Consider the following 24153-nt stretch of genomic DNA (forward strand, 5'->3'; position numbering starts at 1 on the left):
AACCCCTAGCCTGGGAACTTCCATATGCCACAGGTGCATTCATAAAAAGAAAGGGAAGGGGGGCGGAGAGGACAGAGGAAAGGAAAGGCAAGAGAAGGGAAGGAAAAAAAATTATGATTATGGAGCAAAGAAGAAATATATTTGAAATCTGATATTAGTATTTACAAAATGGATGTGTTCCAAGTTCATACATGACAATTGTTGAGCAGTTAGTTGTATTCCAGGATGTTACCCATTTCAAGTATATTTAGCTTCAAAAACAGGAGTATATGAAAGAAAATTTTGAGTTTGCCATGTTTTAATTCTTATTAATAAGGTTTCTAATAAAAATTATCTTTCATTATCACCTTATTTCTCTCTAAATTATTTTTGAAATGACATAAATTATTAAGTGAGTCATTGGACCCAGATGATTAAAGGTGGTGACCATTTTGTCTAGTATGATACAGCAGCCACTGACCTAATACTGAAGATGTGAAGATAACTAAAAGTTGGCCTTATAGAAAGATAAGGTGCTGCTGGTTGCCATGGTAGTAGATAAGTAGACATTATAGAACTAGGTTAGTATGAAATACAGAAAAAATTAAAGAATTGTATAAGAAGGGAAAGAATGTATTATTACATAATCATAAAGTGAATATTAACCTGAGAAGAGGGATGGAGGGAAAAGAAATTCAGATCAATTGTTACAAAAAAACTGAATCCTCTTTATAAGTAAATGTATTAGGAATTTAGATATTAATGCTTAAAATAGATAAATCCATATATAGCAGGATGAACATTACTATTGAGAAGTAAGCAGATAAATACTAAAAGAAATCACATTGAAATTCATTGCCTCTTAGTAGTAGGGAGGAGAGAATTGCTCTTTTTTTTCTTATATACTTTTAGTATTGTCAGAGTTTGTAAAACCATATGCATGTATAATTTTGATTAAAAATTTAATAATAAAGTATGAAATTATGAATTTAAAGAGAAAACTTGGCTGGTATGTATCAAATAAAGTTGAAGGCACAGGGATAGTGCAACAATCACCTAGATCTGAGGTGATGAACAAATGGTGACAACTGGGAGGAAACCAAAGTGTTGGCTTGGAAAGACATTTTAAAGGCATATACTGTGGGAGTTAAGACCCCGCCAGTTTGGAAAATGAGGTGAAACATTGAGTTCTATTTTGAGCCATTAATAACAACAAGAAAGAAAGTTTTGAGCCAGTTTCAAGTGGGGTTGTAAAGATGAATTTTGCTTTGGATATGTTATGTTTGTAATGACTGTAAGAAAAATGTTTATGATATACCCTATAAGCAGTTACACATATTAGGCTGAATATATTTGGTCTTAAGGTGAGAAGAGAGATGTGAAGAAAATGTGACCTCTCCCTAAATAATAAAATTGAATTGTTTTGGAGTAACTTATTTCACGAAGGAGAGAATGAAGAGAAAACCAGACATTGAAGACAATACATGTGTTCACACACAAAGTTAATGCTAGGTAAAGAGAAAGAGAAAAGATTCAGGAAGGAGATAAGGAAGTGTTAAAGAGAAGAAGGATGGCTAAAAAAATATCACTTCTAGACTGGTATTAAATTTTTACCAGCAAATAGGAAATTTATATAGCGTTTATAGCTTCCCTAGAAACCTATAATATCTTTTTAAAAGTAGCCTCTTGATTCAATTTAGATGTGTTTTAAATGTGCTGGTCATTTTACATATATTTCAGAGGTCCACATGGTATATTTTCCTTTTTGCCTTTTGGACAGAGAAGGGTGGAAGCAGAGAATAGGCACCATAGTAGGTAACTTCTCAAAGGAGAAAAAAGCATTTTCCATAAACCTACCACATTGACTGATTTCTGTTGATAATTTTTCTTTTTCTGTTCTTATTACTTAGCATAATTTGGGGAGTCTTTTTTGCTGAAGAAATATTTCTTAACCAGGTGGTCTGTTGGCTAAATCTTTGGGGTGGAGAGTGCGGGGGATAAGAGAGAACTGTGTGTATGTGTGTATGTGTTTTTATCTTTGGAGATACACAAAAGCCTTTATGTGACTGATAACTTTGTGAGAGCTCCATATAACCCCATGCTAAGCACCTGTATTTATTTCCTCTTTCTTCTTCCTCCTCCTCCTCTAAAAAAAGAAAATCCCCACTTATCGTTTACACATATTTAAAAATAAAAAATTTCTGGTAACTTTAATATTTAAAATAAGATCAAAAATTTGATGCCTAACTTGCAAATTCTTTTATTAAAATTAGTTTTATTTAAACTATTGCCAGTTATACGATGCAAAAATTTAATGATGAAATAGTTTTGTGACCACTGTTAAATGGAAAAGTATAAATAAGAGAAAACCAAGACAGAAATAAAGAGCAGTTTGAGAAGAATGCATGTGAATAAAGTGGCTGGGTCCTCTGGGGATTTGCATGTGGCATTGTGTGCGTTTCAAAAGTTTCCGTTGAAATAACAGATGCTACTGATGAAGTTGGGAATAGTAACTTCATTTGTGGCTGGTTCAGTTGCTTATTAAAAGTGAAAAGATCCCAGGGGGAAATCTGGCATAGTGGAGTTAGGTACAGAAAAGGATATAACGTAAATATCTTGCAGCTTCATCTCTGTGATCTTTAATCTATAAACACTGGCTAGGTACAGGCAGGATTATCTGTAAAGGTCCAATTATCTTATATTACATGTGTCTGTCAAGTGATTTTATTTGATAACAGTGATTTTTTTTTTTAAGTTTTTATCTAGTTTCTAGAGTAAATTCCAAGTTTTTTCTTGGCTATTGAGAATAAGCTTACTAATCTTATATATGAACTTTTATATATACATGGCAATCTATAAAGTTGTTGGCTCACCTAACTTGGTTCAGAATGGTGTTTATTCACACAAGTGTGCACAGGAATGTTTCTTTTTTTCCCTTTCTCTTTAAAATTGTTTTCTAATGTACTTCAAAGGATGCAAAATCTTGTGCTGGTAACTGGATATATAGATAAAACAGATGTAGTCTTGGTCCATAGAGAACTTAGGGTGTTGTGAGGGAAATAAAGCATTTATTAGTATAGCTCTTAATACAAAGTTTAGAAGTTCTCAGTACCTAACAGAGATCCAAATAAGGTGCTTTTAGAATATGAGTAAAGGAGAAAATAATTCTACAGTGTGAATTCAAAAGAGGAAATGTTATTTAAATAATTCATTCGGGGAACGTGAGTACCTCTGATAGCTAAACAATCATGCTTTGGTGTGTGAAAGATGCAAAAATAGAAATGACAAAGTTAAAGTCCAAGGTGTTAACATAATTGAGAGTGATCATCTCTGCTTTTGAAGGGTTATCAGGGTTGACTTCAGTGGAGGGGGTAACACATGATTAGAGACTTGAAGATCAAGTCCCAGTTCCAAGTGGATGAAGTTGGGATTGGCTTGTGTTCCAGGGAATGCATGCATAAGCATAGTTGCAGAGAGCAAAAGGACACATGGGGGGAAATTGTGAGGCTATAGCTAGAGCACTGGGGGAGGAAGGTGAAGCCAGAGAAATAGGCAAGGGCCAAATCTTAGAAGGTATTGTGTAACATACAAAGGAGTTTTACGTTTATTCTTCAGGGATCACTCAGGGCAGAAGGCTTTCCCATTTCCATCTTAGAAACGTTATTTTGCTTAACAATGTATATAAATATCAAATCCTCATGTTATACACCTGAAACTAATATAATGTTTTATGTCAGTTATAGCTCAAAAAATCCATAAAAAAGAAGCATCATTCCAGTAACACACGAAATAAAAATGGGTTGAGAGATAGCTAGAGGTTCTTTTAGTAACCTAGGTGAGAAGTTAAGTATATCTCTGGGCCAGCCTAATAGCATTGAGGTTATTATGAATAGATTTGGTGAATATTGTATGAAAGATGAGAGGGAAGAGTTGAGGATTTTTGATTTGGAAAATAAACTGTGGTCCCTTTTATTCAGACAAAAGATACATGGAGGAGAAGTAAGATTATTTTAAAGAGAGAGATGCAAGGAATGGGGAGAAGGTAAAGAATGTATTTGGGGGGATTATGAATTTGAGCTACCTATAAGATGTTTAATCCAAATATTCCATAGGTCAGGAGCTCAAGAAAAGAGCTGGCTAGATTTCCCTTTGTGGCACAGTGGAAACCATTCTGACCTAGTATCCATGTAGATGCGGGTTCGATCCCTGGCCTTGCGCAGTGAATTGGGGATCCAGCGTTGCCATGAGTGTGGTGTAGGTTGCAGACACAGTTCGAATCTGGCATTACTGTGTCTGTGGTATAGGCTGCCAGCTGTAGGTCCAAGTGGACCCCTAGCCTGGGAATTCTGTATGCTGTGGGTGCAGCCCTAAAAAGCAAAAAAGAAAAAGATCTGGCTTGGAGATACAGATTTGGTAGTTCTCTTGTTGGACGTAAGTGACATAACCTGGGACAAAGAATGTAGAATGAGAAGGAGGAAAAAATGGAACATACCAAGTAGCCAGTGAAGGAATAGGAAACTGCAAAAGGGGAACAAGGAAAAGTATATAACATGATGATTTGATATTTGTATATATTGTAAGTGAAATAATGTTTCTTATTATAGTAGCCAAGAAAGTGCTCACAGAGGTCCTGTGGGAAAAGTACTGAAAATTACCCGTATCCTGAATGTGAGGAGCTGAACCTTAAAGGATATTCAGAATTTATAATCATGGAAATTGGGCTGGGTTAGGTGGAAAATTGGGCATGGAAGGAGATTAAAGATCAAGGAAATGGGATAAGCAAAAGCACAGAGATGGGAAAGCACTGGGAGTGTTCAATTATAAACAGTAGGACCTTTTAGTTTAAAATATTAGGTATAGAAAAAGGGAGTATGGACATTAAATTTAGAAATGCAATACTGTCTCTCATGCTGTAACTGTCAAATTATTTAGCCTCAATTTATCTTCTCAATGTTTTTTGCTTTTTGGTTTTTTTTTGGGGGGGGGGGCGGGGGATTATTTACTGTTTTTTAAAGTAGTGAAAGAATGCTATGTCAGTTTTGGCTGTATACTACAAGTGAGAGAAAAAAATACTGAGAAGGCCCAAAGCTTGGTTCCTTAGGGATTGCAAGTATATGCCAAGCATTGTCTCTTTTTTCCAAATCCCCATCCATGAAACTTTCTATAGACTCAGATCATTTGGAGAAAAAAACAGTTGCTAGGGGACTTACATACTTAATATTATATAAAGACCATTTTGATGATACAGTCGTCATAATTAATTAGAATTGAGTGTTTCTTGTTAAATAACCATTTCCTGAATAATAGAGGATTTCTAGTCTTTTTAAAAACGATGTTAATTAAATCATCCTATTTTTTCAATGAAGTTTTCATGGTTATTGACTTAACACAATGATGCTTTTTAGATTCTTTAGCCCAAAGATAGTACATACTACTCTACTACGATAAGTTCCTTGAGGGCAAGCACCAAATCTTAGTCATCTGTCGCCTACACTGTCTTTTACATGAGTGATTTTCAGTCAATATTTGTTGAAAATTAACTTGACACTGCATTAAATGAAGACTTTTTGAGGAAAGTTGCATTTATGTTCTTAAATAATTGGTAGTGGCAAAATAGGTTCTTATGTCTATTTTGCTGACTCTTCAAATCCATTGTGTGCTGCGAAAATCACAGACATATAACTTTCCACTGAAATGTTATGAGGTTTTAAATTTTAGACGTTAGAAATTAGGACGTCTAGAAAATGTACAGCACCTAGGCTTCCATATAAGAAGAGAAAAGGCTATCAGGGTATTTGGCTCAGGAAAAGGTTCTTCGTAGTCCCTGGAACCTGCACTGCAAGTAACCAACTGTATATGCTGAACTGAAATCTTCTATCATTTTTGGAAAAGTATTTTAGTATCTCCAACTTTCTGTCAGATTATCCCAAAGGTAGAGAGAACCAGCTGAATAGTTGTGGCTGCCTTCTCAGCAAAGAAATGATCTTTGCCTGTTCCCACCCACCAGCATGCAGGCAGACTAAGTATAACTGAAGCAGAGCATGAACTGGCTTTACTCCTCAGAAATGTAGGTCTTTTAAAAACGGAGTGCATTCTTATGGATAAATAGCTACATTAGCACTATATTTCACAGAAAGCAACACTTGCCGTTCAAAACTGTACATTTTGGGGGTTCCCATTGTGGCTCAGCAGGTTAAGAACCCGATGTTTTCTCTGTGAGGATGTGGGTTTGATCACTGGCCGTGCTCAGTGGGTTAAGGATCTGGCATTGCCGCAAGCTGTGGCATAGGTCGCAGATGTGGCTTGGGTCCAGTATTGCTGTGGCTGTGGCATAGGCACAGCTGCAGCTCCAATTTGACCCCTAGCCTGGGAACTTCCATATGCCTCAGGTGTGGCCATAAAAAGAAAAAAGGAAAAAAAGAAAATTTGTGTAACCATACTTCCAAGATTGTTCTGAAGATAATGTTTATTTAAAAACATTTGTAGACTGTGAACCACCACCACTATATAAATATGGAAGATACTTATCTTCATGCATGAAAGAAAGAGGGAAGAGAAAAGGAAGGAGGGAAAGAAGGGAGAGAGGAATAAAGATAGTAGAATAGTTCTAGAAATGGAAAATATGTTAAACGTGTAAGGTTATGGGTTCCCATTTCTTTTGGGTTTGCTTTTTTGTCTTGAAGGTTTTTTGAGATGACAGGAAATACTCTGTTACAGTGTTAGCAAAACACTGTTTTACTACTCTGCTTTCAAGAGTACTGCTCTGGCCGAAAGTGGTCTGCTATACTATTCCTTGGAGAGTTCCACACAACAGAAAGTTAAGACTTTTAAAGTTACACAGAGGGGAGTTCCTGTTGTGGCACAGCAGAAACGACTCTGACTAGTATCCATAGGGATGCAGGTTCGATCCCTGACCTCGGTCAGTGGTTTGGGTAGATCCAGCATTGCCATGTATGTTGCAGATGTGGCTCAGATCCTACGTTGCTGTGCCTGTGGCATAGGGCAGCAGCTCTGATTCAACCCCTAACCTAGGAACCTCCATATGCCACAGGTGCGGCCCTAAAAAGCAAAAAAATTAAAAAAATAAAGTTATACTGAAAGGAAGTATCTGGAAAATTTCTTAGTTGGAAGAATACATTTAATAAGTCCTCATAGGTGTTTCAGATGAAAAGCTTCTTGTAAGTAATAATATTTTAATTCTCAGTATTTTTTACATATATAAAGGTGAAAATTCTTAGTAAAGGAATTATCATACCCCTTGTTCTAATCAAACTGTATCATTTGCTGCATCCTTTTACTTCTTCCATTATGTTGCTTATGCCTTTCCTTTTACTCCTGTCTTTCATCGCCTGTTAAAATCCTGTATGAGGAGTTTCCATCGTGGCCCAGCAGAAGCAAATCTGACTAGTATCCATGAGGCTGCAGGTTTGATCCCTGGCCTTACTCAGTGGGTGAAGGAACCAGCATTACTGTGAGCTATGGTGTAGGTTGCAGACTTGGCTTGAATCCCATGTTGCTGTCAACTGTGGCATAGGCTGATGGCTACAGCTCCAGTTCACCTCCTAGCCTGGGCACTTCCATCTGCTGCAGGTGTGGCCCTAAAAAGATTAAAAAAAAAAAAAAAAAGTCCTGTATGAGACATCCGCTTCCAGCCATAATGTGTTACTTATACCAGACTTGCCCTCCTGACTCTAGGTGATGAAATTAACATTAAGGACTTTAAAACAGACATTGTAAATATACAGAGGTTTAAAGAGACAGATGAATATTATAAGAGAAATGGAAGATATAAAAAAAAAACCAAAGGGAACTTACAGAGCTGAGATATGTAATAATTGAAATGAAAAAATGAAATGAAAATTTTTGGTGAATTGACATATCTACAGGTGAGACCTTGAACAACAGGCAGTACTGGACCATGATTCATGAGGATATAGAAGTAAGTGAGGTACACCCTACGTCAGTCTGCATCATGGTGCTGAGAGAAGGAAGCCAGGCACAGCATGGCCATCTCACTAAGATGAGACGACAGTGATCAGAATTAATAGAGGCTACAGAAGCTGTAATTTGGGGGGGGAGTACTGGAGAGAGGGAGCTGAAGAGGGAAACAAGTCTAGAAATCTGCATAGGGGTACCCATGAATACCAAGGATAATGAGTTTCTCTCTGCCAAGAGATTGGGCAGAGCTCCACTAGTCTTGGACAAAAACCTCCTGGAAGCCAAACAATTCCCAGAACTAACCTGATTTCTTACTTGCCATATTGGAGAGACAGTATCAAATACCTGAGACATTCAACTGAGACCCCGGAAAGTACATCCTAGTAGTAGGACTTGATTAACCCTAAGTAAAGGAGGCTCTACCCCAATAAAATTTTAAAATTCTCAAAAAGGTCAGGCCAATCTGGAAGTTACTTAATTGCTCATCAAAACAAAGTCTCACACTTTTCAAAGTAAGAAAACAAAATTCAAGCACTTACAATGGTGTGCCATTTCCAATGACTGGTAGCATCCAAGAAAAAAAATTACTAGGAGAAAAATCAGTCAAGTGGTACAAACCTAGAAATGACAGAGAATATGAAAGTAGCATCAGGGACTTTAAAACAGCTCTTTAAAGTGTGTACTCTGAAATGTAAAGGAAGAGAGAAATATAGTAAAAGAAGTGAAAAGTATAAAAGAAGCAAATGAACTTCTAGACCTGAATATATATATTTGAGATTAAAATGTTACTGAATGGGGGTTTTAAGTACAAATAGATCTCAAAGGAAAAGAATAAGAGACTGTTATGGACTACTTTATGCTAATAATTTCAACAATTTAGAAGTAATAAGACAAGTTCTTTGAAAATCACAAATTGCCCCAAGAAGAAATAAAAAATGTGAACAGCCTCATAACTACTAAAGAAATACAATTACTGTTTTAAAGCCTTCTTACAAGTAAAATTCTTGGCCCACAAACAAGGAATGCTCCAGCCTAGATGACTTCACTGGTGAATTCTGTCAGATATTTAAGGACATCATTTCTACAGAGTCTTCCCAATTCTTGTGAGGCCAGTTTTACTCCAATGTCAAAACCAGACAAAGACATTATAAAAGAAGTTCACAAACACAGGTGAAAAATTAATAAAATAATAGCAAATTGAATTCTGCAATATATCATAGGGAATATATATCCTAACCAAGTGGAGTTCATCCCCAAATGCAAGGTGGTTTTTAACATTTGAAAATGAAATCACTGTAACTTACTATTACAGAAAGAGAGGGGGAAAACCTTGGGCTATCTCAGCTGATGGAGAAAAGGCACTTGATAAAATTCAACATATATTCATAATAAAATCTTGGGAAATTAGGAATAGAAAGAAATTTCCTCAGCCTGGGAACATGCCAAGTAGACATGCCTCAGCCTGTTATGAAAAATCTACAGTATGCAATATGCTTAATTGTGAAAGACTAAATATATTTTTCCCTAAAATGGGAATAAAGTAAAGATTATCTGCTGTCACCGCTTATATTGGGTATCATACTGGAGACCCTATATAATGCAGTGAGATAAGAAAAAGAAACAGAACTCGGGAGTATGTGTGTGGCTCAGTGGTAACAAACCCAGCTGGTATCCATGAAGATGCGGGTGCCGGGTGCAATCCCTGGCCTTGCTCAGTGGGTTAAGGATTCAATGTTGCCATGAGCTGTGGTGTAGGTCGTAGACATAGCTCTGATCTGGTATGGCTGTGGCTGGCAGTTGCAGCTCCGATCCAACTCCTAGCCTGGAAACATCTATGTACTGTGGAGGCGGCCCTTAAAAAAAAGAAGAAATAGAATACATGCAGTTAGAAAGGAGACAATAAAACTCTCTTTATTCACAGGATTCATCAGAATAATGCCCATTAAAATCCTAATGCAAATACTATTTTTCATCATGCTAAGGTTAAACTTTAACAGACTGACAGTTTTAGGTATTGGTGAGATTCTGAAGCTACTGGAACTCTGATACAGTGCTAATGAGAATGTAAAATGATCCAACCACTTTGGATAAATTTGCCAGTTTCATACAAAGGTAAAGACATACTTGGCATGTCTACTCCTAGGTATTTTCCCAAGGGAAATGAAAATGAAATCTGAAGAAGAAAGACTCTCACTAAAATGTTTGTTTCTGCTTGTTTATAATTACCAAAAATGGAACCTATATAAATGTTCTTCAGGTGATGAGCAGCCAAACAAATTGTCACATCCACACAATGTATTGCTCAAGTATAACAAAGGAGTAAACTACTACTGCCTAACTATATGGATGAATTTCACAAATATTTACAGTGAAAGAAGATATGTGTCATTGCCGCAGGTGGCAGCATTGGTTGCAACTGCATCTTGGATCTGATCCCTGGCCCAGGAACTCCATATGCTTCACAGCAGACAAAAAAGGGAAAAAAAAGTTTTTTAAAAAGAAGCCATATACAAAATAGTACATGGTGTATGATTCTATTTATATGTAGTCCTAGACCAGGCAAAATGGATCTGTTGTGACAGAAAGCAAATCATTGGTTGCCTCGGGTGGGAGTTGATTGCAGATATGCACAAGCTGACATTTTGGGGTGATGGAAATGTTCTACTTTTGATTTTTGTGGTGGTTACACAGGTGTGTCCATTTGTCGGAATAATCAAACTATTTTTTTTACATGAGTATATTCTATAAAATATAAATTATACCTCTGAAAAGAATCACAGTCCTGGGTATTAGCAAGACTAGGGTATAAAGCAGGTTAAAATTTGAAAATTAGGCTTGTTTAGAGCAGTACTGTTTTATATTCTATGGCACTGGGTGGTCCACACAGAGAAGATTAGAGCTCCGGAGCTCTGTGGGATGTTGTCTTTAAGGCAAGACACCATGTGCTAACTGCAGGGGCCTGGATGATTTAGATAATGTAGACTAAGTTACAGTGTATTTGATTGGGATAGTGAATAGAAATTGATAGGATCATGGAAACTTAGTGCTGGAAGGTACTATGGGTACTATTTAATCCAACCCATTATTAAACAGACCCAGAGAAGGTAAATAACCTACCCAGTGCCAGGTAGCAAATAAGAGATAGGGTTAAGACAAGGTTTCTACCAAGTTCCATACCAGGAATTTAACGAAGTGGCGAATTGGCTGCTTGTGGAAGTTCTAATGAATTACCTTTAGACAAAGCTTGCATATGTTCCTGGTGATATCTTCACTTCATTTACCCCTGAGAAATCTGATTTCATTTGTAACTGAAACTTACCTTCTGTATTTTTGACATGTTTCCTGCAGTAAGAATATACTATAGCTTGTAGAGGAGGAATCAGACATAACTTGGAATATTGTTGAATTCCACAGGCATGTTCATACAATCTAAACAGAGTTGATCTCCCTCTTAAATGTTCCCTTTTTGCAATTTATTCTCTTTATTCTCTGTTCGCATGAAAATTTATTACGTATTCGGGGTGGTAACAGATGCTGTTTTGCGTTTCCTTGGTCTGGGGTTTCATTTTTTTAGGGACAACATTAAGTCAGTTTTATAATTAAAGTGATTTTAAGTGGTCATTTTGAATTTTAATGATGAAGGACATTGAGATTCAAAAGGCATCTTTGAAAGTTACAGCAAAGCATGCTCCTTAGATGAATCCTTTGAATGAAAGAATAATAGCATGGATGGTGATGATGAAGGAATAGAAGCTGCTGCTATTTAATGTATTCTCCACTCTAAGTATATGGATGCAGCCTCTGAATTTTACAAAGGAAATAATCATCAGCACAGCATCTCTGCTCTTCTATGGATTGGGCTTTTTGTAAAGCAGCTTCTTGGTTTTCTTAGTAAAAGTATTTTATTTTAAAATATATCTCTAGACACTTACTTCTGGTAGGCCTGGAAAAATGTAGATTACTTCATGTCTCTTCAAAATTCCTTTCAAAGAGGAGTCAAGCTCAATTTGTGTTTTTGAGATAGAGAAGAGGAGTAGACAGGAGGAAGGAGGAAATCTCAACTTTGCTTTAGGGAGAGAAAAAAATCTCTTGGTCCTTTGTTGACAAGTTAGCTTCTGCATTAGTCATATGTCCCTTCCTCCTTGGCCACGGGTGGACCAAGGGAATAGCAGCCATTTGCAGGTTTGTTAAGGGGAAGTGCAAAGAGAAGAAAACAGCTGATAAAGAAAAATCTAGGGCTCCCTACCCCACCCACCAGGTTTTTACAGTGGTATTTTTAGATCAACCAATGGTTTCTGGATATTTAACCTCCTGTTTTGCTCTTTTACTTCACTTTTTCTTCTGCATTTTTTAAAATGATTTTTATTTTTTCCATTATAGTTGGTTTACCGTGTTCTGTTGATTTTCTACTGTACAGCCAAGTGACTGAGTCTCACACACACACACACACACACACACACACACACACACGTATATATTCTTTTTCTCACATTATCCTCCATCATGTTCCATCACAAGTGACTAGATATAGTTCCTTGGACTATACAACAGGATCTCATTCCTTATCCACTCCAAATATAATAGTTTGCATCGATTAACCCCAGACTCCCAGTCCACCCCACTCCCTCTGCCTCCCCCTTGGCAACCACAAGTCTATTCTCCAAGTCCATGAGTTTCTTTTTGATGGAAAGGTTCATTTGTGCCATATATTAGATTCCAGGTATAAGTGATATTGTATGGTATTTGTCTTTTTCTTTCTGACTTACCTCACTTAGTATCAGAGTCTTTAGTTCATTATTTTGTTTCTTTTTATGGCTAAGTAGTATTCCATTGTGTATGTATACCACATCTTCTTAATCCAGTCATCTGTCAATGGACATTTAGGTTGTTAACAATGTCTTGGCTATTGTAAATAGTGCTGCAGTGAACATACAGGTGCATGTATCTTTTTCAAGGAAAGTTTTGTCCAGATATATGCCCAAGAGTGGGATTGCTGGGTCATATGATAGTTCTATAGTTAGTTTTCTGAGGTATCACCATACTGTTTTCCATAATGTTTGTACTCTTTTGCATTTTTAAATTAAAGTATAGTTGATTTACTTCACTGCTTTCCATGTTGTAAAATATAGTGCTAAATTCCTAGCTCTATTCATGAGATAGTATTCAGAATAGTTATAATTCTGAATTCTTTTTACAATGAAAGTCTTTTAAATGTTACAGTGAAAGTCAACTATGGTGGGAAGCTTGTAGACAGAATTAATACTGATATTGGAAAGAAAAACCTTTCTTTACCTACTTAGGTCTGAATGCCTGCAAATTAATGACAATGCAATAGCAGGAGAAGAGACCAAGGGTGGAAGCATTCAGTAGTTAGTAACCCACTAAATAGCCAAAGGTAAAGGTTTTTGTATACCACCTTAACAAAAGGGAGGATTTAGGGCCTCAAGGTTAGAAGATTTGTTGTGTTTGTTTCTACAGTTTTGGAGGAATATCCTGGTACCCAAGGTCAATGACTTTCCTGACTAGAAACTTGTGGGTTGGGGAGAGGGACTGTGGCAGGGGACTCACAAAGCAGGCTTTAGCCAGATAAAGGGAGATTTCTTTCTATACCTGCTGTTGAGTTTTTGATCCTTTCAGTGATTTTTTAAAATACTTATTTATAGTTTTATGATTTTCAAAGCCTTTTATATATCTCATTTGATTCTCATTGTATTTTTTAGATATTCAGGGAACATACTATTAGTCGCATTTCACAGGTAAGGAAATTGAGGTTAAGAGAGATTAAGTATTGGAGTTCCCATCGTGGCTCAGTGGTTAGCAAATCCGACTAGAAATTGCATGAGGTTTAGGGTTTGATCCCTGGCCTTGCTCAGTGGGTTAAGGATCCGGATTGCCATGAGCTGTGGTGTAGGTTGCAGACACAGCTTGGATCCTGCATTGTTGTGGCTGTGGCATAGGCTGGCGGCTACAGCTCCTATTAGACCCTTAGCCTAGGAACCTCTGGGTGCCGCGGGTGTGGCCCTAGAAAAGACAAAAAAAAAAAAAGAGGTTAAGTATTTGTTCAGAGATACACAAGTAATAATGGAGTCAAGAAAAGATATTCAGGTAATCACATTTCTCACTACACCTTTGGGATCCAATTTCATTACTAACAAATTGAATAATTTACTGTCAATCTGTAAGAGCTTTAAAGGTGTCAAGGTTGAGTAACATTTTATTTTTTTTTTTTAGGAGAAGATAGTGTAAACTGGTTCATCAGTGACAAAGACATTGAGGTAAAATCAAAATATTTTTGAAGTTATGAATAATAGATTAATAATCTCCTTTGATTTCTAGTTTCCTTTCACTTCATTATGATAATAAGCTTTTTAGAAATAGCAGCAGTCCAAGTATCTTGTAAGAAAAGTTTGATTTTAGTCTATGGGTATTGAATTTTTCAGAAGCATAGTTCAGTCTTGACTTTTGTCAGTCAGTTGCCGTAATGGTATAGTCCCCTTTCCCTTTTGTTTCTTCTCTGCTATGGTGAGTCCTCTCAGCCCATTTTGCCTGGTACCACTAAAGATCAACACCGGAAATAACTGCTGCTTCAGTGTAAGGAAATGGTTAGTCTATATTTAGGATGTGGCAGGTGTTTGTCTATGTCAATTATTAGCCTTAATTGTGACAGATGGCTAGAAAAGAGAATAATTTTACAACTGGGTATAAGAAAAGTTTTAAGAGATAATTAGATTATATCTCCTTTTGAGGCCTTCTTGTCCAATTCAGCAGAATAACAAGTAAAAGATGAAAAATTTTTTCAAAGATGTAATTCTACCAAACAAGGTAAAAGTGTAGTTGGCATTTCGGTATTACCCTTTAGATAGTCCATATGATATGCTTTACTAATATTCTTTTGCAAGATACTAGGTTTTATCTAGAATACGGGGCAGCTAGAATTGGGTCAGTGTAGACAGAATGGATCTTTAAAAAGGACTCTAGGGGACTGAAATTCTCTCATTCTCTCTTAGAAATTAAAACCATTTTGTAGGCAGTAATCCTAGGCTGTTCAAAGGAATGTGTTTGTTATCTCTGTGGGTATATAACTCTGTAAAGGACAAAATCATAAAAAAACCAACTCCTGACTAAACCTTTAAGCAAGCTTCTCGTTCAGAAAAATATGGTATTACATTCAGATTTATGTATTTATGTCAGCAATATCTTTGACTCTGAATGGCACTGGAATGTCTACATGATTCATTTCAGTGCCCCTGCTAGACTCAAACCATAAGTAGAGAAAGATACAAAAGAAATGGAACCATATGGAGAAGTGTGAAAGAACTGGGGTAGGGGCAGATGAAAAGTAAAGTTGTCTTTATGGCACCCCCTTTTAAGTTTTTCTGACTCCTTTTAAGAACACAAAGTTCCCTGTTGCTGGGTTCTAAGTTGAACAGATTATGACTATTAATTCGCTTGGATGGTGTGAAATAATTTTAATTCTTGATCTTTCTTTTCCCCTTAGGCACAGATAGGTAATAAAAGATCATCTGGAAGATGGACCTACCGATACTATTCAGCCAACAAAAATGTTACCTGCAGAAATTGCAACAAATGTGGCCATTTGTCAAAAAACTGTCCTTTTCCACAAGTATGTGAAATACGTAATGTTTCTTTCCACATTATTAAAATCAAAGTCTTCGAGGAACCCCTGTAGCCTTAGAATTCAAATATTATACCGTACATATATGTTAAATTTCATGTTAAATGTTTATGTAAGTCACATTCTAGAGTAGTAGTGAAGGACAGTAAATTCACAGTCAGAATCAATTATAGCATCCCATAAATATAGTTGTACAATCTTAGACGAATCATTTCACCTTCTGTGTTTCTCTCTTTTTTTTTTTTTGTCTATAAAATGAGAAGATTGAATCAGATTGATTCCTGAGACTCATTTCACTTCTAAACCTACTTTCTGACATTGTGGGCTTATTTCATTATGGAATAATTTTCACTGTTAGAAAATTATGATTGTAGATATTTATAAATGTTTATTGATGTAAATTATGTTAAACAGATACATCATCCTTTGATACAACACAGAAGGCTTATACATTCCTTGACACTAATAGTCCCTTAAGAAATATTCTTTCATGGAGTTCCCGTCGTGGCTCAGTGGTTAACGAATTCGACTGGGAACCATGAGGTTGCAGGTTCAATCCCTGGCCTTGCTCAGTGGGTTAAGGATCCGGCGTTGCCGTGAGCTGTGGTGTAGATCGCAGACGCAGCTCAGATCTGGCGTTGCTGTGGCTCTGGCATAGGCTAGTAGCTACAGCTCCAATTAGACTCCTAGCCTGGGAACCTCCATATGCCGCGGGTGTGGCCCTAGAAAAAACAAAAAGAAAGAAAAAAACATTCTTTCCATTACCTACTCCCTCTTTCAAAGGATGATCTTTCAAATATTTGAAATGGCTGTCTTATTTCCTCTTTGTCTTTGGTTCTTCAGGCAGAGCAGCCTTGTTCTCTATTTCTCCTTGACTTAGCTTCCAGGTCCTTTTCATCCTACTTTCCCTCTCAGATACATTCCACTTTGTCAGTGTTCCATAAGACAAGGTATGAGAAATGGATAACAGCTAATAATACATAAGCCTTTTTTGGCAACCACAGGATACTAGATAGCTTTTTTTTAAAACTCCGATTTCAGATTTTGTTTCATTTTCTAATTATGCTCGAAATTGGACCTTCAATTGGGTTCCCAAATTGGAAATAACTTTTTTTGGAATTATGCTGAGAAAGAAAAAGTAATCTATTTGAGATTGAAGTATGTCGCTAAAGAGATTTTCTGCTTGTCTGCCACATAGAAAGTCCGTCCCTGCTGCCTCTGCTCCGAGAGAGGACATCTCCAGTATGCCTGTCCAGCCCGCTTTTGCTTAGACTGCTCTTTGCCCATGTCTTCTGCGCACAGATGTCTCGAAAGACCTTCTTGGAGAAAACGTTGTGACCGATGTGATATGATAGGCCACTATGCTGATGTGAGTATCTTGCATATAACTAATTTGTCAGGCTTTGGTGGCATTGTGCCAATTTGTAACCTATCTGCCAGCCTACTTCAAAGAATGTTTACTCTGTACAGTATATAATGACAGTCATGTCCCTTAGGCCACAGATCATGTAAATCAGTGCTCTGGTATCTCAGGATAGGGGTTCCCTACTGAATGGTTTATGAGGGGGCAGCATCAACAAATATCATAAACCTCTGCTGGCCCCTTGGCTTAATGTACTTGCCAAAGTAAAGGTAGAAATTAAAAAGGTATAATAAATAACATGTATAATCTGCACTTCCCTTCTTGGCACAGTGGAAACGAATCCGACAAGGAACCATGAGGTTTCGGGTTCGATCCCTGGCCTCGCACAGTGGGTTAAGGATCCGGCATTGCCTTGAGCTGTGGTGTAGTTTGCAGACGCGGCTTGGATCTGGTGTTGCCGTGGCTGTGGTGTAGGCCGGCAGCTGTAGCTCCAATTGGACCCTTAGCCTGGAATCCTCCATATGCCATGGGTGCAGCCCTAAAAAGCAAAAAAGAAAAGAAAAGAAAAGAAAGAACATGTAAAATATATGTACCTATTCATTCATAGTTAAATGAAAAAGGTATATACATATATATATATATACTTTTTAACGTATTGGTAGGTCTTGCTGGAAGGACAAGCCACCAGTACTTTAAATCTGCTTATGTTACTTTTTTGCCTTTTTAAACCTAAAGAAAAAACTAACTTAGAAGACATTTCAGTTAGTTGTGGCACGTTAAACTTTAGCATATTGTTGATTTAGACCTCATTTCAAAGGCCAGAGGAGCTATAGAAGTATCTTTAAAAAAAAAAAAGAAGTAAGAGTCTTTTCCCTTTAGTTTGTGCTTTCCAAAGACACAATACAAGTCACAAATATTTTTAAAATTTTGGTTATGTTGAAGTGTACCTAGAGTCTTTTGCTTAAAAAATTATTATGGCCGTCAAGGTGAATTATATTAAGACAAACTAAGATATGAATGTTCGGTATATGTGTTTCTTGTGTAAATGATACAACAATTATTGATTGTTTTTTTTAAAGGATCTTTATAAACAAATAAAAATAGGGTCACTGTCCTACAGGTTAATTTTTTTCACTTAGTTATTTGTGAATGTGTCTCCATATCATCTCATAAAGATCTACCTTTCTCATGGCTTTTATTCCATTTTTCCAATTTACCCAGCCCTATATCTACCAATACATTTAGATTTATACTGATAGCCATTTTTTAAGCAAAACAGTGCTACTGTAAAATCTTTTTATGTATCTGCATGCATGTAAGACTATTTCAGTAAATCAGACTGCAAATTGTGTAGTTAAAGCATATGTACATTTATGTCTGGATAAATATTGTCATATTGCTCTTCTGAAAGATTATACCAGTCTATCCACCTGCTAGCAATGTTTAAGAGGACTTTCGACCCTAGCCGTAACCCATCTTTAGCATTTTGGCCCATCAGATAAGAAGAAAATGCTATCTTACTGTTTTAATTTTTTATTTTTTAGGCCACTAGTGAGGTTGAATATGCGTCCTAAGACAAGGTATACAGATACAAGTTGTCATTTCATTCTGAAGTAGTTTAAACTTATTTCTCAATATTTTACTAAGTCTTAAAAATAGTGCATTCTAAGTTGTCTTAGTTTTAATCTGTTGTTTTCTGCATTAAGTTGTCGATTATAATTTCTTAGCAAGATTTTCGAGTTTGGCTGTTAAGTATAGAAGCATACTTTTTAAACTCCTTTCTTCTGAAGAGCTCTTACAAATATGACCTAATTTGCCTGGGTTAACAGAAGATGTTCAGACATTATCAGGAGCATTTCTTAAAAAGTAAGAAACCGTAGTACAGAACAGTTAAGAATGATTTGTTAAAGGTTATATAATTAGCTGTGAATTAAATCTATAGCTCATTCTGCTTAACTTCGTAATTTTGGCCTCTAATGTATGTTAAACTCTTTATCTAAAATAGCCTTTTAGGATTAATAACCCCAGTGAATTTAAGTTTTTACGATGGAGTTAGACCGTGACTGACTTCAGAGAAGGCATCACCCTTTCCCCTAGATCTGACAAGATCTACCATTATTTTTGTTTGGGGGCATTTTTATTGTTTTTTTTTTGGGGGGGGGTTGTAATTATGGTGAAGGTTCTGGACATGGATTGATCATTTCCCTGCCTGTACACCTGGTATAGGATTCCCTTGGAGCCCAGTCAAACCCGGGCTTCACTGACTCCTTCTGAAGAAACACAGCCTTCTACCATCCCAGAAGCGCTTCATGAGGATTCCCTTGGAAGCAGTTTCATTCTGGCCCAGGCTGCTAAAACTATTCAGCTAATCCTACACATACTTTAAATCTGTCTTGCAACCTGGCCCTTCACAGGAAATACTGTTTCCCCCACAGCACTCTCAAATGCTTGCTCCTCATTCTTGCTTGACCCACATACCTTTGAATTAGGGTGACTAGGATCAACCTCGTCTCACTTCCTAAGGCTGCTTCTAAATCATTACTCCTTCTTCTTTGTGTAGATGTCTTTGGCTTATTTAAGATTCAGACCCTCTGACCATACTGCTTTCCACCTGTGGGTATAAATAAGTTCATTTGTATCATTTTTAAAAATTCCACACAGGAGTTCTCGTCGTGGCTCAGTGGTTAGCGAATCCGACGAGAAACCATGGGGTTTCAGGTTCAATCTCTGGCCTTGCTCAGTGGGTTAAGGATCCAGCATTGCCGTGATCCGTGGTGTAGGTTGCAGATGCAGCTCAGACCCACGTTGCTGTGGCTCTGGCGTAGGCCAGCGGCTACAGCTCCGATTAGACCCCTAGCCTGGGAGCTTCCATATGCCTCAGATATGGCCCTAGAAAAGACAAAAAAATAAACAAATAAAATAAAATTCCACATATAGGTGATATCCTATGATACTTTGTCTTGCTCTCCCTGACTTACTTCACTCAGTATAATTTCTAGATCCATCCATGTTGCTGCAAATGGCATTATTTCGTTCTTTATGGTTGAGTAATATTCCATTGTATGTATGTACCAGACCTTCTTTATCCATTCCTGTGTTGATGGGCATTTAGGGAGCTTCTGTGTCATGGCTATTGTTAATAGTACTACAGTGAACATTGGGGTGTGTGTATCTTTTTGAATTATGGTTTTCTCCAGATATATGCTAAGGAGTGGGATTACTGGATCATATGGCAGTTCTGTTTTAAAACTGTCTATACACATTTGTCTTGCACACAGATTCCCATTCTGCAAGCTATCTGACATTTCCAGAATAACAACAGCTATAATTAGTTGAATGCTTACAATGTTTTAAGTACTGTGCTCATAAGTTCATTACCTGTTGGGAGGAGAAGGTAGTGCTTTGCTTACTGCTGTATTCTCAGCGCTTAGTAGGTACTCAGTAGATATTTGTGACTGCATCAGAGTCATTTCTATAATCCTCACAACCACCATATGAGATAGATACTATTTATTACTCCCATTTTACAAAAGAGAAAACTGAGACATTGTAAAGTTAGGCTTTGCCCAGGATCTCAAAGCTAAAATGATGTACATGGAGAAAGTTCACTTGCTGACAGTCTAGAGGTTATCAGTTTGACACCAGCTCAGAAATTCCTCTCAAGTTTCTGTCTTAAACCTGTAGATATTGTGGATCTAATAAACAACTTTGAAAATGAAGTCAATGCTATTTAAAATATCAATATAATTTATAAAATAGATGAGGAAAAATATTTTCCAAATAAATAATAGTTTAAGTTTTCAGCTCTTTAAGGAATCTCTGAGGATCAGCAGAACAGCACAGAATATTGATTTTCAGCCACAAAATCAAGTCTTTGATACCATAAAACTGTGCTTCTCACAAGACCATCCCCTCTTGGCGGTTTCTTTTAATTGACGAGATTGTCACCTTTTTATACTAAAGCATAAAGACTGAGTTGATCAGTGTCAGATAAAATTGAAACTCAAACCTCCCCAGTTTTCTTCCTTTCTTTAGCAGTTTTTTCTCAAATTCCCTGCTCAGTCTTCTACTCCAGTTCATACTAAATAACTCCTTTAACCATCATATATAAGAATAAAATGCCATCTGTTTGTGGCATCCTCAACACTTGAGTCACTGCTTTAAGTCAGATTTTTTTTTTTGTCTTTTTGTCTTTGTTGTTGTTGTTGTTGTTGTTGCTATTTCTTGGGCCGCTCCCTCGGCATATGGAGGTTCCCAGGCTAGGGGTCGAATCGGAGCTATAGCCACCGGCCTACGCCAGAACCACAGCAACGCAGGATCCGAGCCGCGTCTGCAACCTACACCACAGCTCACGGCAATGCCGGATCGTCAACCCACTGAGCAAGGGCAGGGACCGAACCCGCAACCTCATGGTTCCTAGTCGGATTCGTTAACCACTGCGCCACGACGGGAACTCCTAGGTCAGATTTTTAAATGTAGTGGGAGACAATATTTCATAGGACATGTTTTACTTGATTTATTTCTTTAAATATTTGATAATCTCAACTGTTACTGTATACTAAAATATTTTTAGGAACTCAAAAGTTTATTATGAAAGTGAGAACTCAGTAAACTGTATGCTTTCACATAGACATTAGTGCTCAGTAACTGTCTCCTCAGTGACTACATACATGAAACTGAACACTGTATTTTTGTTTTGTTTTGTTTCGTTTTTTAGGGCCACACCTGTAGCATGTGGAAGTTCCCAGGCTAGGGGTCAAATCGGAGCTGCAGCTGCCGGCCACAGCCACAGCAACACCAGATCCGAGCTACATCTGCAACCTACACCTCAGCTTACAGCAACGCCAGATCCTTTAACCTACTTAGCAAGGCCAGGGATCAAACCTGCATCCTCAGGGATACTAGTCAGGTTCTTAACCCTCTGAGCCACAACAGGAACTCCTCGAACACTGGTATTTTTTAGTTTTTGTAATTTTTTAAAGTTTAGTTTAATCATGGGGATTTCCAGCACGAAATGTAAAATACCTAGTACAGGTATATGTTATTTCATACTTGTTATATGTCAAATGAATAGTTGCTTGCAGGTACTTATTTAAGAAAAGGCATTTATTTTATGTTTAGTCTACTCCAAGGAGCACGGAATGGCATTCGTATGTCTTTCCACAGTCTTATTGAGATATTACTGGCCAGGAATAAGACTGGCTGGAACACAGTCATTGAGCCGAATAACCAATCCAAGATCTGAATTAAAGACTTCCTTAATTTAAAGACTTCCTTAATTCATGTATTTGGTCTGTTTAATAATTATTAGTTCTACCTTTGTTCAAAAACATCTCTGCTGTAATATGAAAGGCAGAACGTATAGAAAATGACATAGACCATAGGAGGGAGCCAAGTATCTGTATCTGTCACCTGTCTTTGGAAATATCAGCTGCAGAGTAATGTCATAAGAACTCCTGATCCAGGCTTAGTGAGTTTTCCCGTAATCATATGGACTTGAGACATATACAAGGGTCAGTATTTTCTTATCACTGTTTGCTTGTGTACCTGCACTTATGCTCGAAGACAGGGCAAAATAAGGAAGGAAATCTATAGCCATTCCTGGACTCTTACTCCCTTTTGACTCTATTATCTTTTCCACTCATGGAAAGTCACTTTTCCAGTGTGTTACAATTTAATACATTGTTTTAACCCTGGAAAGAATGATTCACAGCATAATCCAGAATCTGACCAGTTCTCATCATTTCTACCACTTTCACCCTGGCATAGCCATGAGCATCTACTGCCTAGAGTTTTCTAATAGCCTCCTAAATTGCTTCCTTGCTTCCTTGCCCCTTTATTGTCTGTTTTCAGTAGGTGACTAGAGTAGTCGTTTTTAAACATATCCCAGATGACATCAGTTCTCTCTTCAGAATCCTCAGATAGGACTTTGCATCTCCCTCAGAGTAAAAGCTAAAGTCCTTACAATTACCAACAAGGCCACATGTAGTCTGGCTTCTTGACCACATCTCCTGTGTAGTCATCCTTGTTGCTTACTCTACCAGATCTCCTTACTGCTCCTTGAAAGACCAATCACGATCTTGCCTCTACCTGCCATCCCCTTTGCTGGGAGTACTCTGCCCCCAGGTGTTCCCAGTGACTCACTCCCTCATCTCTTTTCAGATGTCCCATTAGAGAGCCCTTCCCTGACCACCCTAATTAAAACGACAAATTTCCTCATCTCCAGCATTTCCTGCCCTTCTTCCCTGCCTTTTTTTTTTTTTTTTTCCAGGACGCTTAGATCTTACATTCTATATATTTTTCTGTCTCCTCTAATTAGATTATAAGTTCCATATCTGTTTTCAGATGCATTTACTACTTTATCTCCAGCTCTAGAACAGTGCCTTTCCTAGAACAGTTACCCATATAGGAACTCAGTGCATTTATTAAATAAGCAAATGAATGGAATTAGGGACCATAGACCTGACTTACCTGCCCACGCTCTAGTCAGATGCTTCTGAAAGCTGGCCAGTCCTGCATGTCAATGTATAGGCTTGGACATTCTCACCTTGACTCATTAAGAGGTAAACATCTCCCAATAATACTTCAAATCAAGTTTCAACAGGCTTTTTATTTTTTATTAATGTTTTTTATTTTTTTCCATTATAGCTGGTTTACAGTCAACAGGCTTTTTAAAAGCCATAATACCTATACTATACAGAAAATAAAATGAAGTTTCTAAGGCAAAGGAAATCATTTTTCTTATTTCCCTCTCACTATCTTTAGTAATTAATTCCTTTTTTTTTAATAAAGGGTTTTTATTTTTATTTTTTTATTATTATTATTTTTTTTTTTTGCTTTTCTAGGGCTGCACCTGGGGCATATGGAGGTTCCCAGGCTAGGGGTTGAATCGGAGCTGTAGCTGCCAGGCTTCGCCAGAGCCACAGCAATGCAGGATCTGAGCCACATCTGCGACCTACACCACAACTCACAGCAACGCTGCATCCTTAACCCACTGAGCAAGGCCAGGGATCGAACCACTGAGCCATGATGGGAACTCCTCCTTTTTTTTTTTAAGTGCAGTTGCCTGGTGGCCTAGCAGTTAAGGACTAGGCATTGCCATTGCTGTGGTTCAAATTCAGTCACTGGCCCAGGAACTTAAGCATGCTGTAGGTGCAGCCCCCTCTTCCCAAAAAAATTTTTCATTGCTCTCAAATGATTTTCTTTATTATTTTTTTCCATTTTTTTATTCCTCAGA

The 24153-nt window shown here is 37.3% G+C and overlaps 1 protein-coding gene across 4 annotated transcripts in view; it reads left to right on the forward strand.

Moving 5' to 3' along the window:
* The window catches only part of ZCCHC7 (zinc finger CCHC-type containing 7), a 248274-nt gene that overhangs the window by 180169 nt on the left and 43952 nt on the right, over positions 1 to 24153 (forward strand). For all 4 annotated transcript variants that reach the window (XM_047767945.1, XM_047767944.1, XM_047767947.1 and 1 more), the window contains 3 exons: positions 14149 to 14192; positions 15416 to 15541; positions 16752 to 16922. In XM_047767945.1, coding sequence (XP_047623901.1) covers positions 14149 to 14192; positions 15416 to 15541; positions 16752 to 16922 — 341 coding nt within the window. The remainder of the gene's footprint in view (positions 1 to 14148; positions 14193 to 15415; positions 15542 to 16751; positions 16923 to 24153) is intronic.

The sequence above is a fragment of the Phacochoerus africanus genome, chromosome 2, assembly GCF_016906955.1.
Source record: "Phacochoerus africanus isolate WHEZ1 chromosome 2, ROS_Pafr_v1, whole genome shotgun sequence".
Classification (NCBI taxonomy): domain Eukaryota; kingdom Metazoa; phylum Chordata; class Mammalia; order Artiodactyla; family Suidae; genus Phacochoerus; species Phacochoerus africanus.